This window comes from Hylobates moloch, unplaced genomic scaffold (genome assembly GCF_009828535.3).
Source record: "Hylobates moloch isolate HMO894 unplaced genomic scaffold, HMol_V3 SCAFFOLD_6, whole genome shotgun sequence".
In the NCBI taxonomy this organism is placed as follows: domain Eukaryota; kingdom Metazoa; phylum Chordata; class Mammalia; order Primates; family Hylobatidae; genus Hylobates; species Hylobates moloch.
The window spans coordinates 69,196,195-69,212,449 of NW_026652281.1; the positions used below are offsets into that span (position 1 = coordinate 69,196,195).

At 39.7% G+C, this 16,255-nt stretch overlaps 1 protein-coding gene across 3 annotated transcripts in view; it reads left to right on the forward strand.

The window, feature by feature from the left end:
• The window catches only part of ARSB (arylsulfatase B), a 205,026-nt gene that overhangs the window by 94,069 nt on the left and 94,702 nt on the right, over window positions 1-16,255 (forward strand). For all 3 annotated transcript variants that reach the window (XM_058440771.1, XM_032156986.2, XM_032156984.2), the window contains one exon: window positions 7,979-8,222. In XM_058440771.1, the coding sequence (XP_058296754.1) occupies window positions 7,979-8,222 (244 nt within the window). The remainder of the gene's footprint in view (window positions 1-7,978; window positions 8,223-16,255) is intronic.

The following is a 16,255-nucleotide window of genomic DNA, read 5'->3' on the forward strand; positions in this document are numbered from 1 at the left end:
TTAAAGGAGAGATAAAACCCCATTGATATCTCAGCATTATAAGCAATGGCATTAGCCTCATTAAAGTGAGGAAATATTTTACTACAATCTTTTATAACATTTTTCTTTTTAATCCTCATTCATCCCTGATTTTGCCCTTTCCCTGCATCCATCTTTTTTTAATCTCCAAATCTTTTGGTGGCCACATCCGTGTATTAGTCCGTTTTCACATTGCTGATAAAGACATATCCAAGACTGGTTAATTTATAAAGAAAAAGGTTTAATGGACTCACAGTTCCACGTGGCTTGGGAGACCTCACAATCACGGTGGAAGTTGAGGGAAGAACAAAGGCACATTTTACATGGCAGCAGGCAAAAGCAAAATGAGAGCCAGGTGAAAGGGGAAACCCCTTTTAAAATCATCAGATCTCGTGAGTCTTATTCACTACCACGAAAGCAGTATGGGGGAATCTGCCCCTGCGATTCAATTACCTCCCACTGGGTCTCCCCTACAACACATGGGAATTATGGGAGCTACAATTCAAGATGAGATTTGGGTAGGGACACAGCCAGACCATATCAATCGGTTATTTGGTGCCTGGCTGCCAGTCGCACTCCACCAGAATCCTCCTCTTGCTAGCTCAGCTGGACATTCTCCTTGCTGGTGCTCTTAGTCAAGATGTAAAGTCTGGTTAGTGTCTGAGCTGGCGGTCAGAGCACTTATCTGCCCTGAATGCTGCAAACCATTTTAAACCCCTACAAATAATCAAATGTGTATTTGAACAAATCTTCAGTTTCTGGTGTTTAATTTGGATCCCAGGCTATTGTTATAGTGTTTTTTTTCTATGATAATTGATGTCCTTTATTTAAACTCATGGGAACAAAAAGGAGTTATCTTGGCTCTCCCCTGATAGTAACAATACCCCTCACAATTCACTGTGTTGTTGCACTTCTCAACTAATTACCTATAGAATAGAGAATGCAGGCTGGGCATGGTGGCTCATGCCTGTAATCCCAGCACTATGGGAGGCTGAGGTGGATGAATCACCTGAGGTCTGGAGTTCAAGACCAGCCTGGCCGACATGGCAAAACCCTGTCTTCACTAAAAATACAAAAATTGGCTGGGCATAGTGGTGGGCGCCTGTAGTCCCAGCTACTCATGAGGCTGAGGCATGATAATCGCTTGAACCCTGGAGGTGGAGGTTGCAGTGAGCCAAGATTGCACCACTGTACTCCAGCCTGGGTGACAGAGAGACACTGTCTCAAAAAAAAGAAAAAAAAAAGAATAGAGAATGCAATCTAGGAGGACTCCATGCTTAGAATACTTTGGTCTTATGAAAACGTGATGTTTTGGAGTGTGGCTATGATACTTAAATCTAATATATGTTTAGTAAATATCCAGATAGGAGCCTATTCTGTTCTGTGTACTTTGCTGGTGCTGATGACTAGCATACATAAAAATAGCTAATATTATTTAGCACTGCTTCTATGCCAGGCGCAATATTAAGGTGGGTATTTTGTTATCCTCATTTCTCACATGAGGAAACTTAGGCTCGGAGATTGAGTTCTTGCCCCCAAACTCACAGTGCTTAGCTCCTCTCAGTTCCCTGCATTTCAGTGAAATTAGACATGGGGCAGTAGGGGTGATAGGGGAAAGTGATGATGGTCATAAAACACCTAGACCTATACCTTTTTGTTTATATCTAGTCATCATTTAGCTCAAGTTTTCCTTAACTTCTGGCAGCAGAGTATACCTAATAGTATAATTAGTCTTTAATTAAGAAGCAGCCTTGACACAGACACCCTAGTCTCTAATGTGTGATTGCATAAGGCCTCCTGCTCCCTGTGCCTGGGCTCTCATCTCTCTGATGGTCACTTGGCTGGCTCTGTCCTGTCCTTATGGTTTCAGCTCCTCCGCAAAGCCCAGTCATTGCCTACCATGAATGGGGAGATCTTATCTCTTTTTCTCACTCACTCTGTGAGGGACAGGACCTTGTCCATCCTGTTTGCTGCCCTTTTTCCAGATCTGGGGTGGTCCCTGGAACATGGCAGCACTCAAGAAAGATGTGTTAAAGGAATGAGTGAGTTCTTTCTTCCAGGCCAGGACTGATGCTTCATGATATGCTCCCAATCAACCCTCTTAGACTCCAACATAACTGACCAGGGACCAGATTAGACAAACAATTCTGATATTTGTGGGTTTGATTTACTTAAATCCTCACTGGGGTCCAAGAGCACCCCTTGCCAGCTCCTATAGATTAAGCAGCAGTATGTAGAATGGCCAATGAAAAGTCAAGGTCACAGAGTAGCTGGACAAAGGCTTAGAAGAAACAATGCAGTGACCAAAGTTAATGTTTGGTGCCTTTAACCTCTATTTTTGTGAGTGGCCTTTTCCCTAATTATTTGTTCCTCCAAATCATTGAGCCCTTCTCTGTGGTAGGTCCTGGACTTTTGCTCTTGAGGAGCAGAGTTCATGGGGAAGACAAAGCCATGAACAACTGATTAACAATAGACAGAGCTAAGTATAGTAGAAAATGTGCATATAAAATGTAGCAGAAATACAGAGCAGAGATGAAGACCACATAGGGCACTAAGTGGCAGGTTCACAGAAGATGTGATCTTTAACCCATGGCATTTTAGGCAAGGGAGCCAACATGTGCAAAGGCAAAATTAGCATGAAAGGGCATGACATATTCTAACAACAGGGAGAAGTTAGTTCAATGTGACTGAAGCTCAGGGCACTTTTTATGGGGGAGGACAGGAGTTGATACAAAAAGGAGGTTGGGGGCAGATGTGAAGGATTCTATATGTGGGCCCGAAGTTGGAACTTTTTCCCTGATTGGAAAGCAATCAGGTCTTTAAACATGCATGTGGCCTGATTGATTTTGGGTTTTACAAACACCTCTGGTGGCAACTTGAAGCAGTATATAAATTAGCCCAGGAGCCAGATAGAGGAGTGCCTGACCCAAGGCGATGGGCTGGAGAAGGGGGGATGATTGGAAAGCTATTTTAAAGGTAGACTTGGCAGAATCAAATGCACATTCTGTCAGAAATGATTCAATGTAGTGCAACAGGGAAAGAGTAGCCAAGCGTGGTGGCACATACTTGTAGTCCCAGCTGCTTGGGAGGCTGAAGTCAGAGGATTGATTGTGCCCAGGAGATCGAGGCTGCAGTGAGCTGTGATTGTGCCACTGCATTCCATCCTGGTTGGCAGAGTGAGACCTTGTCTCAAAAAAAAAAAAAAGAAAAAAAAGAGAGATTTGAGAAGAATATCAGAATGTAATTTGAATATCTAGGTAGATAATGTCTCCAAAATCTTTTAGCAGGAGAAGATTGAATTTACTGAATCCTTTAGATGACTACTAAGACATATATTAGCACTCCAGTTTGCATCTCAGTAATTTTAAAAAAAATCCAAAGAGGCCGGGCGTGGTGGCTCACGCTTGTAATCCCAGCACTTTGGGAGGCCAAGGTGAGCGGATCACGAGGTCAGGAGATAGAGACCACAGTGAAACCCCATCTCTACTAAAAATACAAAAAATTAGCCAGGCGTGGTGGCGGGCGCCTGTAGTCCCAGCTACTTGGAGAGGCTGAAGCAGGAGAATGGCGTGAACTTGGGAGGCGGAGCTTGCAGTGAGCCAAGATTGAGCCACTGCACTCCAGCCTGGGTGAAAAAGCGAGACTCCATCTCAAAAAAAAAAAAAAAAAAAAAAAAAAAAAAAAAAAAAAAAAAAAAAAAAAAAAAAAATCCAAAGAATCAACCATCAAGGAGCAGATACTTTTCTGGGACAAAGAGACTTCTCCGTTTTTGAAATGATGTTGCCTACTCATCTGTTAGTCACCCTTGCATCAGGGCCGTGTTCAGAGAGATGTCCAGGCCTGGTATGAGGCTGCTAGAGCCTTCCTTGCTTTTCCTTTTGTGATCTTTGAGTCAGGGTGGGAAGGATGACTAGGGTAAGCCCCGGCTGAAGCATGCACAGGGATGGTAGGGTAGATATGATGTTTCAGGACAGCCCTCCACGGCCAAGCCACACGTTAAATTGTTTGGGGAGTAGTCATAAAAATTAATGCTGTTGTCATGGTTTCATTTTGATTTTTATCAGCTGGATATGGATGAGGCTTCATTGTCATATACTTAATGTTTGTGCTCAGATCTTTGGCAAACCAATATTTTTCCATGACTTTTTGACAGTTATTCTTTTCAATAATGAATAATAAAGTGAGATTTATGGTCTGTATATGATAATGTTTGTCTTATTTTGACTTTTCTTTTCTAGACAGTAAAGGCCTTATAATTAGATTTTCCCTGTGCCAAAACATTGCTGCAAAATCATCTCCCTGAAAAAACGTTTCTTTGCTTCCTTTAGGAGCTGGCGTCATCTTATTTTGATTTGGAAGTTTTTTCATATGTCAGGAAATGAAACAAAAATTTATCTTGAATATGAATTCTTAACAAGAAAGAAATTAACTTTTGCCGAAAAATAAAACTAGAAGGGAAAATGAGAAGAAACATCTTTGAAATGCTGATGATTCCATTGTCTTTTTAAATTCCAATTTATGTCAAACTTCAGTGAGCAATATAGGAAACTCCCTTTTCCACCTTGTTGCAAAAGAGCTTATTTTATTCTTGTTGCTACTCCTACCAGTTTTATGTTGAACTCTTTGAAATACCCAGGAGACTGAACTAGAACTTATGGACTGCACCCTATTTCTCATATAGTTAACCAACTAATGGCCTAACTCAGTGGATTCTGCCCCATTGCTGGTAAGTGGCAACCACCGGCCAGGTGCCATCTGTGGGGGTACAAGGACAGGTGAAGCTGAACTGCCTTTCTCCTGAGGCCACATCTGCAGTTGGTGCTATGCCAGGAGAGTCTTGAAGAAGTTACACGTGTCCATTGACAGTGCTTTCTCTTTGGAGTGCTCTTAAAAAAAATAACCGTTGATAGAATCGCTTATTGCTAATGGCAAAACATCACAGAGAGCTAATTGCAAAAACAGTCACGCTCACTACATCCGTGGCCTCCCCTAATGATATGTGGAAACACCTTCCCTTTCCTACAGTAGCAACAGTGGCCAAATTCTCTGTACAACCCGGAGAATTTTCCTATCTGAGTCATAACTGAAGAGCTGCTCCTAGAATCAGATTCCAGATCCAGCCACCCTTGTCCCCATCATCTCCACTCTTATTTCCACCACCATCTTCATCCAATACTTTCCATTGAGCACTAACAAATATGTGCAACTGAAGGATACTACATAATATCTCAGAGAAGTGTATCTATTTAAAACAGAGACAACAGGCTTCTTCTAAAGTATTGAGCCAACATCACTTACAGCAATCCAGACAACAGAGTGAAATAATCGTTCTGTCTCAGCCTTTCTTGATATCATAGGAAGAGTGTAGGCATTTCTTTCCGGTGTATTTTTGTATCACACGAACAGCACCTTCTTCTAAGTTGTGATACATTGGTTATGGATGATTGTCACTCTGTGCAGTATCATGAGCATGGAGGAATTTCTTCTGTCTACTGATGGTGACCTTTTGTTGTTTTGAATATACGGGTCTGCTCAGCTTCAATATGAAATGGAATGTGTATTTCGAAAACTGGCCTGAGCGAATGTTTGGGCCTTGAGTTTTTGTCAAGAAGCGATGTGGGGAGGTTTGAGGAAAGGTTCTTCTAAGTCTGTGATGTCAAATGATGAGATTGTCTGTCACCGACCCATGTGTTGAAGTATTGTTTCCTCACCTGATCTAACTCAAGACTCTTCTCTACTCCCTTTGAAGAAGCACAGAAAAGAACTGAGAACTGGTTGTGTTAGGGGCTCCACCAAAAGTTTCCTTGGCAGTAGAGCCTTGAATTTCTTCCCCACCAGCAGCTAAGGCTTCTCTAAAAGGAATTACCATCACCTTGAAATAACTTCCTATGTACACTCATAGGAAGAGTGTACACTTTGCTGAGGTTGACTGTACTTGTGGTTTTCATCAGGAAGTGAAAGTTTATGTGGCCTACATGTGTGAGCCCACTCTATACTAGGGATAGCAGGAGTGTGGTGCTCCGGGGGCAGAGGCCTGGGGTGTCACACAGACCTTGCTGGAATCCTACCATTGCCATCTATTCGCTGTTTAGCTTTTTCAAACCTCCTTCTAGAAAAAGTGACAAAATTGTTATAATACTAAACTATTTGGGTTGTTGTAAATTTTAAGAACAACAGCAGTTGCTACCATATATTGAGCACTTAGGTTACATCAGGTACCCTGCCAAGAAAAGATCATAAGCAATGTCACTTCATTTCCATCATAATACATGAAGTAGTGCTATGGTTTGGATGTGGTTTGTTCCCACCAAAGCTCATGTGGAAGTCTAATTGCCACTGCATCTTGGAAGGTGGGGCCCAGTAGGAAGTGTTTGGGTCATGGGGGCGGGTTCCTCATGAATAGATCAATGCTGTCTCCCAGGAGTGAGTTCTCAATCTCAAGGGAATGGATTAGTCCCCATGAGAGTGGGTTGTTAAAAAGTGAGGTTCTTCCTCCTCTTTGGTCCCTCTTTACCTGCACCTGCTTCTCCTTCCACTTCTCTGCCATGTTATGATGCAGCACAAAAGCCCTCACCAGCAACTGATGCCGGTGCCTAGGGCTTGGACTTATCAGTCATCAGAATTGTGAGTGAGCCAAATAAACCTCTTTTCTTTATAAATTACCTAGTCTCAGTATTCTGTTATAGCAACACAAAATGGACTAAACCAATTAGGGATTGTTATTTGCACATGAAGATGAGGAAACCGAGGTGGTATATCACCCCTGGCCACACAGCTAACGAGTGGCCTCAGGCTTCTATTCCAGGTCTGCCAACTCCAGATTCTGTGAGAGATTATGCAAAATCAGAGTCACTCCTAGTGCAGTCAGTGCTTAACAAGTGTTCATTCTCTTTCCTCCCAGGTGCATCTTGTAGCTTTGATAAATCTCTGATTTCTTAATAAATTTTTATATGTAACATTCTATACGGCAGGAGGTCTGTCATACTGCCCTCATGTGGCTCATTTGGGTAATAGTGGTTTTTTTTTTTAAGTTTAATGCAAAATATGTGTTATTTAAAATGTGTCTCTAAAGTCACCTAAATCTGTGGATACTTTTGGAGTTTGTATGATTCTATAACCTCAGTATATAAGAAATGGCACTTTTTCTTTTCTACTGTCCACTTTAATGTCTAACTCTGAGCCGTCACTTGGCTGGGCAGATACTTAACTTCAGTTACTCTAGTAACTTCTACCATGTCTTTGCCAAGATCCCCCATTCCCTCTGTTGTCTTGGAAGAGAAACCTTCTATTCACTGGTATTGTACATAATGAAACTTTATTTCACCATCCTGTCAAGAAGGGAAGAATTTTTTTCACAATTATTTTTTCCATCTAATGCTCTGTTTACAGAGACATTTATCAACCACTGGAGAAATACTCAGCTTTCACGCTTAAGAAAGAGATATTATTGCCAGAGAGTAGAATGTTAATTCATTTTCCAGTTTAAATTGCAGAATTTTTTTTTCCAAGAGGAAAAGTAAAAGGTCAGTTTCTGTCTCCACTTATAAGGAGCATTAAGTGAAATTCACTTAGTTTTCTCTTCATGCATGGGGAGGGTCCCAGCTTCCGTGGACTCATTCTCCCATGCTATACAAAGTTACACAGGTGTATTGAAAGTTTAGTGGATTATTTAGCATAGGGATCTCTCCAAAGCGCTTATCATCGAGGGACTGCCTTGTTTTCCGGTGGCCCTCTCCATGGAGGATTTAAAGGTAGATATGTGTCACACTGGGCCTTAGTTATGTCTGAATAATGAAAGGCTATGTCAATGGGAAAAGGGAGTTTAGGGTGGGAAAAAGCAAGGAATTTTCTTTTTTTTATTATTTAAGCACCATTTAATAACAATGTACTTACAGTCTCTGTTCTTAAATGTATTTAAGAGTTAACATCATCCTCATGCCAAGACCTTACTGTGTTTCAGATAACGGAGGGCAGACTTTGGCAGGGGGTAATAACTGGCCCCTTCGAGGAAGAAAATGGAGCCTGTGGGAAGGAGGCGTCCGAGGGGTGGGCTTTGTGGCAAGCCCCTTGCTGAAGCAGAAGGGCGTGAAGAACCGGGAGCTCATCCACATCTCTGACTGGCTGCCAACACTCGTGACGCTGGCCAGGGGACACACCAATGGCACAAAGCCTCTGGATGGCTTCGACGTGTGGAAAACCATCAGGTACCTACATCCTGCCCTTTTTCCTCCCAGAACAGAAACTCCAAGAGCAGCCTGACTCCACTGAGCAAGAATGATAGCTTTTGTGTTAAAACGATAGTTCAGCTTACAAATACATGATTTTTAAGAAAAATAAATGCCTTTGGAGACAATGTAAGGATATCTATTTTTAAATTATGAATTTGAGATTGTGGGCCTGTGTTTTACGTGAAGAACAAGATTGTCCTCAGCCCATCGCCCTCCATGGAATGTCTTTGAAGCTGCGAAGTTTTGCTAGAAGTAGGCTAGGGTAGCTTCCTGCAGGGGGTCAGGGGACTTGTCCTGTTGTCTGCTAGAAGAATGGAGGACAAAATAGCAGGGAAAAAGCTGGAGTAGGAACTAGAGATATGTTTATTTCCATTTATTAGCAAGTATCTAACAAGCACCTACTATGTGCCATACCTTCTTCTAGATACTGAGAAATTAGGAATGAACAAGTCAGTCAAGATCCTGCCTCTCAGGAAGCTGTATTCTAGTTGGGGGAGAAAGATGTTGGACAAATGAACACACAGATGCACAAGATGACTGCCAGTGGTGATAAGTGCCAGGAAGGCAAAAAAGTATGCTGTGATAGATAGAGCTGGCTGATGTGAAGGAGATACTTCAGGGAGCAGGACCCAGACTCAGATTTGGAAATCGTGGTGGTCTTTTTCCTGTTTAACCCCCACAGTGTAGAGCAATAGCCCCCAAGGTTGGGAGGCACATGCCTTAGAGGATGCAAGATGTTCCCTTGGAGTACAGGAAGAAAATTTCAATCTTGTATTTATATTAATATCTAATTTCATCTCATCCTTTTTTAAGTATATGTTTTATAAGACACATAATGTATTAGTAGACTCGTACATAAATCTAATTTATAAATAAATATGCATATATTAGAGGTATTATTTTTATGGGTGGAATGAAAATTGTCTAGTGCAATGGTTTTCAACCTCTGTTTGGTGTTACAGCTCTGTTTGGGGATAGCAGCTGATTGACTGTCCCTTAGTGGCCAGGGGGAGAGGACTTCCTCAGGCCGTCTCTTCATCCCACTCCAGGTATTCCAGCTCAAGAATAGTAGGTTTCAGGTCTCTAGTTATAGGAAATACACAATGGAATATTTAGGAGCAAAAAGCCATGATGTATTTAACATACCCTCAAATGGTTCAGAAAAAAATTGTGTGTGTGTGTGTGTGTGTGTGTGTGTGTGTATGTATGTACATGTATGTGTACAGAGAGAATTAAAATGGACTGCAAAATTAAATAAAAGAATATAGGTAAGGTGCATAGGTATTCTTTTGTTATGTCTTATTTTTGCAACTTTTTGTAAATTTGAAATTATTTCCAAATAAAAGTGTTCTAAAACTAGGAAGGTCTGACAGCACTGCACCCACATTTCCAGAAGGCCAACAACTGACTAGAATCAAATAGCTGCTGCCTTCTGTAGATGAAGTATCCACTCTTCAAATCTTCAATCTCTATTGTTCCCAAGTTCCAGTACAGGTCCACTGCACTCATTTATGTTACCTGCTTAGTCTCTGTAGGCATGTAAGTTTATAGTCCATGCGGAGCATAATCATAGTATTCAACACTCTGGAAATACCATACTTTAACTAATTTCCAGTTGCAAAATATATAGATTATTTCTTATCTTTTTATATTATCAATTTTTCTGTAATTAATAATTAGTGTTAAAAAATAGTAGGGTTCAGCAGCCTAAGATTAGTTTTTACAAAGGAAGTTGGATAGCTATTCAAGTTTAAACATTAAAGTTTAAAGTCCTGTGAGTTCAGGAATGGATAGAAGAAGTGTTCAGCCAGGCCGCTCAACCTCTCACAACATGGAGTCTATCGGTTCCTCTCTAATGGGCCTCACCCAGAAGGGTGAGACTAGGGAAGGTCCTCATCTCTTACAAACCCAAGGGAAAATCTGATTTAATTAGCTTTATAACCTTCTTTCAATTATTTTGCAACTCAAAGTTCCATGTTTTCCTTGGAGAATTTATTAAATTTTAAAGATCACTTTTGAAGCAGCAACATTTGTAGTATTGGGTAGCCATTTGTTCACCATTTCTAAACATTGTTTTGGTTCTTATGAGTCACATTATTTTCATATTATTTTAAAATCCTCACTAGCCTCAAATTGTTTCCTCTTATTCTTGCCTGAAAAGTTGATCTGTCAATTTGGAGACAATGATCAGTTTATGATTTGTCATTTCGAGAACACTCTGCAGCATCCAAGTCACAGAAAAAGTAATGCCACTCAACAGCTAAGCTGAGAAACAAAGCAATAAAACCCTTTCTCTCACCCGAAATTTTGAAGCTTTGTGCTCATTATTTGCTCATTCATATGAGATGACTTTTTTCTTTTTCTTTGAAACATTTTTGCCTCTATCCATCATCTAAACTTGATATGTTAAATTTAAATTTAATTTCCCCAAGTGTGAGTACTATATGTCATTGTAGATAATTTGCAAACTACAAAAAATAAAAATAATTGGCTGGGCATGGTGGCTCACTCCTGTAATCCCAGCACTTTGGGAGACCGAGGTGGGTGGACCACCTGAGGTCAGGAGTTCAAGACCAGCCTGGCCAACATGGTGAAACCCCATCTCTACTAAAAATATAAAAACTAGCCAGGTGTGGTGGTGGGCACCTGTAATCCCAGCTACTCAGGAGGCTGAGGCAGGAGAATCGCTTGAACCCAGGAGATGGAGGTTGCAGTGAGCCGACACAGTGCCACTGCACTCCAGCCTCGGTGACAGAATAAGACTCTGTCTCAAAAAAAAAAAAAAAATCACTCAAATCTTGCCTAGAAACAAATACTATAAACATTTTGTCATATTTCCTTAGAATTTTTCTTTTCAGCATTTTTTTACATCTTTTTTCCTTATTTAACAGACAATTGGTTTTTTATTTTGTCATCCAACAAACTTACTGCAAACACTATTTCAGTCACTGCACATTCGATCTCATGGATATACCTTGATATACTTAACCATTCCCTTGACTTTCTTTTTTAGTTTTTTAAAACAATAGCTCTGAAATGAACTCTTTCTACATGAACTCTTTGTCTACATTTTGGACCTTTTCCTTTAGATATAAATGATTTGAAATTAAATCATTGAGCTAAAGAAAGTGACCAGTGTTGGGGCTTGAAAAACAATACCCCAAACTGGAGGCCCCAGAAGCAGCCTCTACAACAGAAGTTTTTCTCTGACCTCCTCCTGCTCTCTTGTCTCTCGGTCTCATTTTTTCCTGCGGTAAGCCATGGAAACTAGAATCCTTCTTCCCCAAGGCAGGTCATAGAAACCAGAACCCCTTATCCCCAGGGCTAATCATAAAACCTAGAAATATTATTCTAATTTTCCCTCTGCCCTATTTGTGTAAAAAGTGGCCATAAAAAAGTTATCTGGCCTAACTTGTTTAACTGTAGGTCATAACACTCCCATACTCCCATTCCAGAGCGGGTCCTACCCTACACCCAGAAGGAAGGAATGCATGCCCAGAGAGGCCAAAAAGAATCCAGACAGACAGACAGACAGACCTTGCTGGGTTTCCCCACTCAGGCTATTAGCATTAGAGCATCCCCTTTTGTCCAATCATATTTCTACATGGCTGTCCATACTTTGTTAAACCTATACATAAAAATTAACGATTTCCTCTATATCTTTGGGTCTTCATTCTAAAGGCTCCCATGTATACACATTAAATACATTTGTATGCCTTTTCTCCTGTTAGTTCACCTTTTGTGAGTTGATTTTTCAGTGAACTTTCAGAGGGCCAAGGGTGGCCCCTACATGATTTTAAAAGCATTTGATAAACATTACCAAACTGCTTTCTAAAAAGGCTGTATCAATGTACTCTTGTACAGGTGTAGAAAGTGCTCATCTTCCTCATAGCTTTTCCTTATCAAGCTTTTTAAAAAATCTTTGCTAATATTATAGACAAAATGGCCTTGTATTAACTTGATTTTTTATTATTATGGAGATGTTTAATTTTTATATTCCATTTGTATTTTCTCTTTTGAAAGTATTCATTCCATGTGCTTTTACACTTATTTTACTGAAAAGTGGGTGTTTTTTGTGGATTTGTTTACTCCTTTATGTCAGGTTTTTTGACTGTTGTATTTCTTGCAAATATTTTTCCTTTTTTTTTTGTCTTTTTATTTTGTTGATGTCTTCTACATGGATGTCTTTACCATGTTTATTTGTCAATGAAATGGTTTTCTCTTGCTTTTTTGTTCAGAAATCTTTTTCTCAGCTTCAAATGTGCTAAATATCTATATTTTCTTCTAGGCATTGTGGTTTGAGTTTCTTCCATGTATTTCTTTTTTCTTTTTTCTTTTTAAGACAGAGTCTTGCTCTGTCACCCAGACTGGAGTGCAGTGATACGATCTTGGCTCACTGCAGTCTCTGCCTCCTGGGTTCAAGCAATTCTCATGTCTCAGCTTCCCGAGTAGTTGGAATTACAGGTATGCATCAACATGCCCAGCTAATTTTTGTATTTTTAATAGAAACTGGGTTTTGCCATGTTGGTCCAACTGGTCTTGAACTCCTGGCCTCAAGTGATCCACCTGCCTTGGCCTCCCAAAGCGCTGGAATTACAGGTGTGAGCCATTGCGCTCAGCCATAATTCTTAAATTGTTGCAAGATGGTGTGCGTGTTATGTGAGGTCAGTATCTAAATCAGAGGAGTAATTTTTTTTGCAGTTTTTTAAGATTATAGGCCTCTTTGAGACCGATGAAAACTATGAACTTACAGGAAAAAAGTACCTAAACATAGGCACAAAAATCTAGATATTACCTATTTTATGATATTAGAAATTGATTACACATTCTTTTCTAAAACATTCTTTACAAGCCTATGCCCCTTTTCCTCATTTTAATGCAAAACTTAATGCCCACTTCATGGTAAAAAGGAAATGAAACAAAAATTTCCAAGCAAAGCAAATCTTGAACTTTAATTCAGGTTATCATCAACTTTCAATATAAAGGCTGTAGAGGTTTGGCTTGGAGTAGGAGAAAGCTTTGAGTGATTTTGAGATGGCAACATTTGTGGCATGCTTGATATCCAATTATTTTTGATTTTTGTTTTGTTTTGTTTTGGTGGCAAAAATGTTGTAAACCCTGGCTTGCATAAGGACATAATAGCACCTGGAATCAAAGCTTTATAGGACATTTTGCCAGGTGAGGGTAGGATTGAATCGAAAAATAGTTGAATTCATTTTGAGTCCCAAATTTACTGAGGTTATTATCTTTGGCAAAGTTCACATCATTGATGGTTGTCCATATAGCTAAATTTTGGATTATAAATGCATGTTTCAACCTTAAGATTATGTTGATCAGAAGTAACCTTTAAGAGTTTGGCTCATGTTTGCTTCTGACTGCAGAGAAATTGGGAAAAGTCTAATCACTCTTAGCTCCAAATTGCATTATCTTTCTTTGATGTTAGCACGTTCCCCTAGCGGCCAGTCTCTTATGGAACAGGGGCACATAGTTCTTCAGTAGCATACATAGTGGTGACTGCAGGGCTTTAACCAAAAGATAGGGCCAAAATTATTGTCCAAGTAGGCTAAACCATGAGATAATGGGCTTTCTTTTTTTTTTTATTATTTAAAAGTAAAATTTATGCCCAAAGTTTGATCATACATTTCAAGACTTGTTTTCTGGAAATTCAGCAAATTTCTATTTAGAAAGCAAAAAACTGCTCTTATTCTGTTCCCATTGCTTGAGAAAAATTCCTGAAATAATAATTCCGCCTCGAGCCTAATGAAGTTGGTGCTTCTCGCAGCATTAGGCAAGTTCAGAATCGGTGGCAGAACATTTGGCACCCCTGCCTGCTGATACAGAAATCGCCCAGTCACATTGACGTCTGGTGTGTCTTTTCCAAAGCAGCAAAAACAAATGGACAGCCAAATGTCAGAGACACCCGATCTGTGCCCAGAGGTCTGAAACTTTTTTCCAGAAATGGAAATACCACTTTTGAGATGATGGTAGTTTTTGAAAATTTGAAGAGGCTCATGAAATAGGAATGCCAGTAACGGATGAAAAACAGTTGTCTGTGCTGAGAGCATCAGAAGTTTTATTAGCTGTATAGTTACAAATTTCTCCTAGGACTGCTTCAAAATATTAGAATGTTAGAAGAAATAGTAGTTCTGGAGTGGGTGACATTATTTACAATAGGAGCTCCTTCGACTGCTTCAGTTTTTCTTCTTTCCAAGCCACAGACCATGTTTGCCATTTCTAGGGGACATAACTTCTCTAAGCTCTTTCCAATTCTGTGTAGTTTTTCCGCTTTTCAGCTCAATAAGCAGCCTATAGGTTGTTTGAAGACATTTCATAAGGTTGATTGACAAAAAGGAAAACCAAAGGATTAAAACTTTGCAAGTTTCTTTTTAATTATTTTATCTTTAATTAAACAATGTAAAACATAAGCAGACCAGGCGTGGTGGCTCACGCCTATAATCCCAGCACTATGGGAGGCCGAGGAGGGAGGATTGCTTGAGCCCAGGAGTTCGACACCAGCCTGGGCAACATAGCAAAACCCTGTCTCTACAAAAAATACAAAAATTAGCTGGGTGTGTTGGCACACACCTGTAGTCCCAGCTACTCAGGAGGCTGAGGCAGGAGTTCGCTTGAGCCCAGGAGCTTGAGGCTGCAGTGAGTTGTGATCATGCCACTGCACTCCAGCCTGGGCAACAGAGCAAGATCCTGTTTCAGGAAAAAAAAAAAAGCAATCTCCTGATCATAATGGTAGGAATTTTTTTTTTATCATCAATGGGAAACACTTTAAGATGTCATAACATGACAGTGGTGACAACTGAGTATTAAAATATCTTAAAAACTTAATATGTTATTATAAAGACTTTTCCCCCACTATCAATATCATTTCAAGAAGAAAGTTAAAGGAAAAACAAATCTTTTCACCTCAATTTTATGGATGCCATGAAGCCAAATAAAGCATGATGGTCCATGAGCTAAATGTTAACCTCTGATCTAAAATGGATACTTCAAGGAAAAAAAAAAAACATAAAATGATACTGCATTCCACACACTAACAAGAGAACTCAGACTAATTATTGAATAATATTTCTCTTTTCACTGACTTATGGCACTATTTTAGGTTTTAAGTTCTTATGAGTACTGTGATCTGTCTTGGGGCCCCCTGTTTTAGCCCACTGACTTATCTGTTCTCATGCTGGCATCTGACTATTAATCATTGTTTTTTTCGAGTATATTTAAATATCTGGTAGAAATGGTTATCAGCCTCTCCTTCGTTATATTGTCTTTATAAAATTTTCTTGACAAGTCTCACTTTTTAATTTTTCTTGGTGAACTCTAGAATTATTTTGTTAAATTAAAAGAAAAGCTTCTCAAAAATTATACTGAGTGAGATTAAGCCTGTAAATTAATCTGGCAACAATGTACATATTCATGCTTTTCACTTGGACACTTAAAGTTGTCCCCAGCTCACTAATGCTCTTTTTATTTAAAAAAAAATCTGTTTTCTCTTTATTTCATTTTGGACAGTTTCTATTGCTAAGCCTTTAAGATTTTTGATTTTTTTCTCAATGTCTGATCTTTCATCAATTTCATGCAATGTATTTTTCATCTCATACATTGTAGCTTTCACTTCTTGAAGCTCCACTTGGGTCTTTTTAATATCCTCCCTGTAACAACTTAACTTCCTGAACATATAGAATACAGTTATAATAAATAATGTCCCCTGCTAATTCCAACATCTATATCACTTCTCAGTTGGTTTTGATTGATTATTCTCCTCATTATACAGGTCATATTGCCATCTCTTTTGGTCTTTGATTCAATGCCAAGCATTGTACATTTTACCCTGTTGAGTGCTGGATATTTTTGTATTCTTGTAAAGCTTCTAGCCAGGCAGGGCATGGTGGCTCACACCTGTAATCCCAGCACTCTGGGAAGCCAAGGCGGGTGGCTCACCTGAGGTCAAGAGTTCAAGACTAGCCTGGCCAACATGGTGAAACCCTGTCTCTACTAAA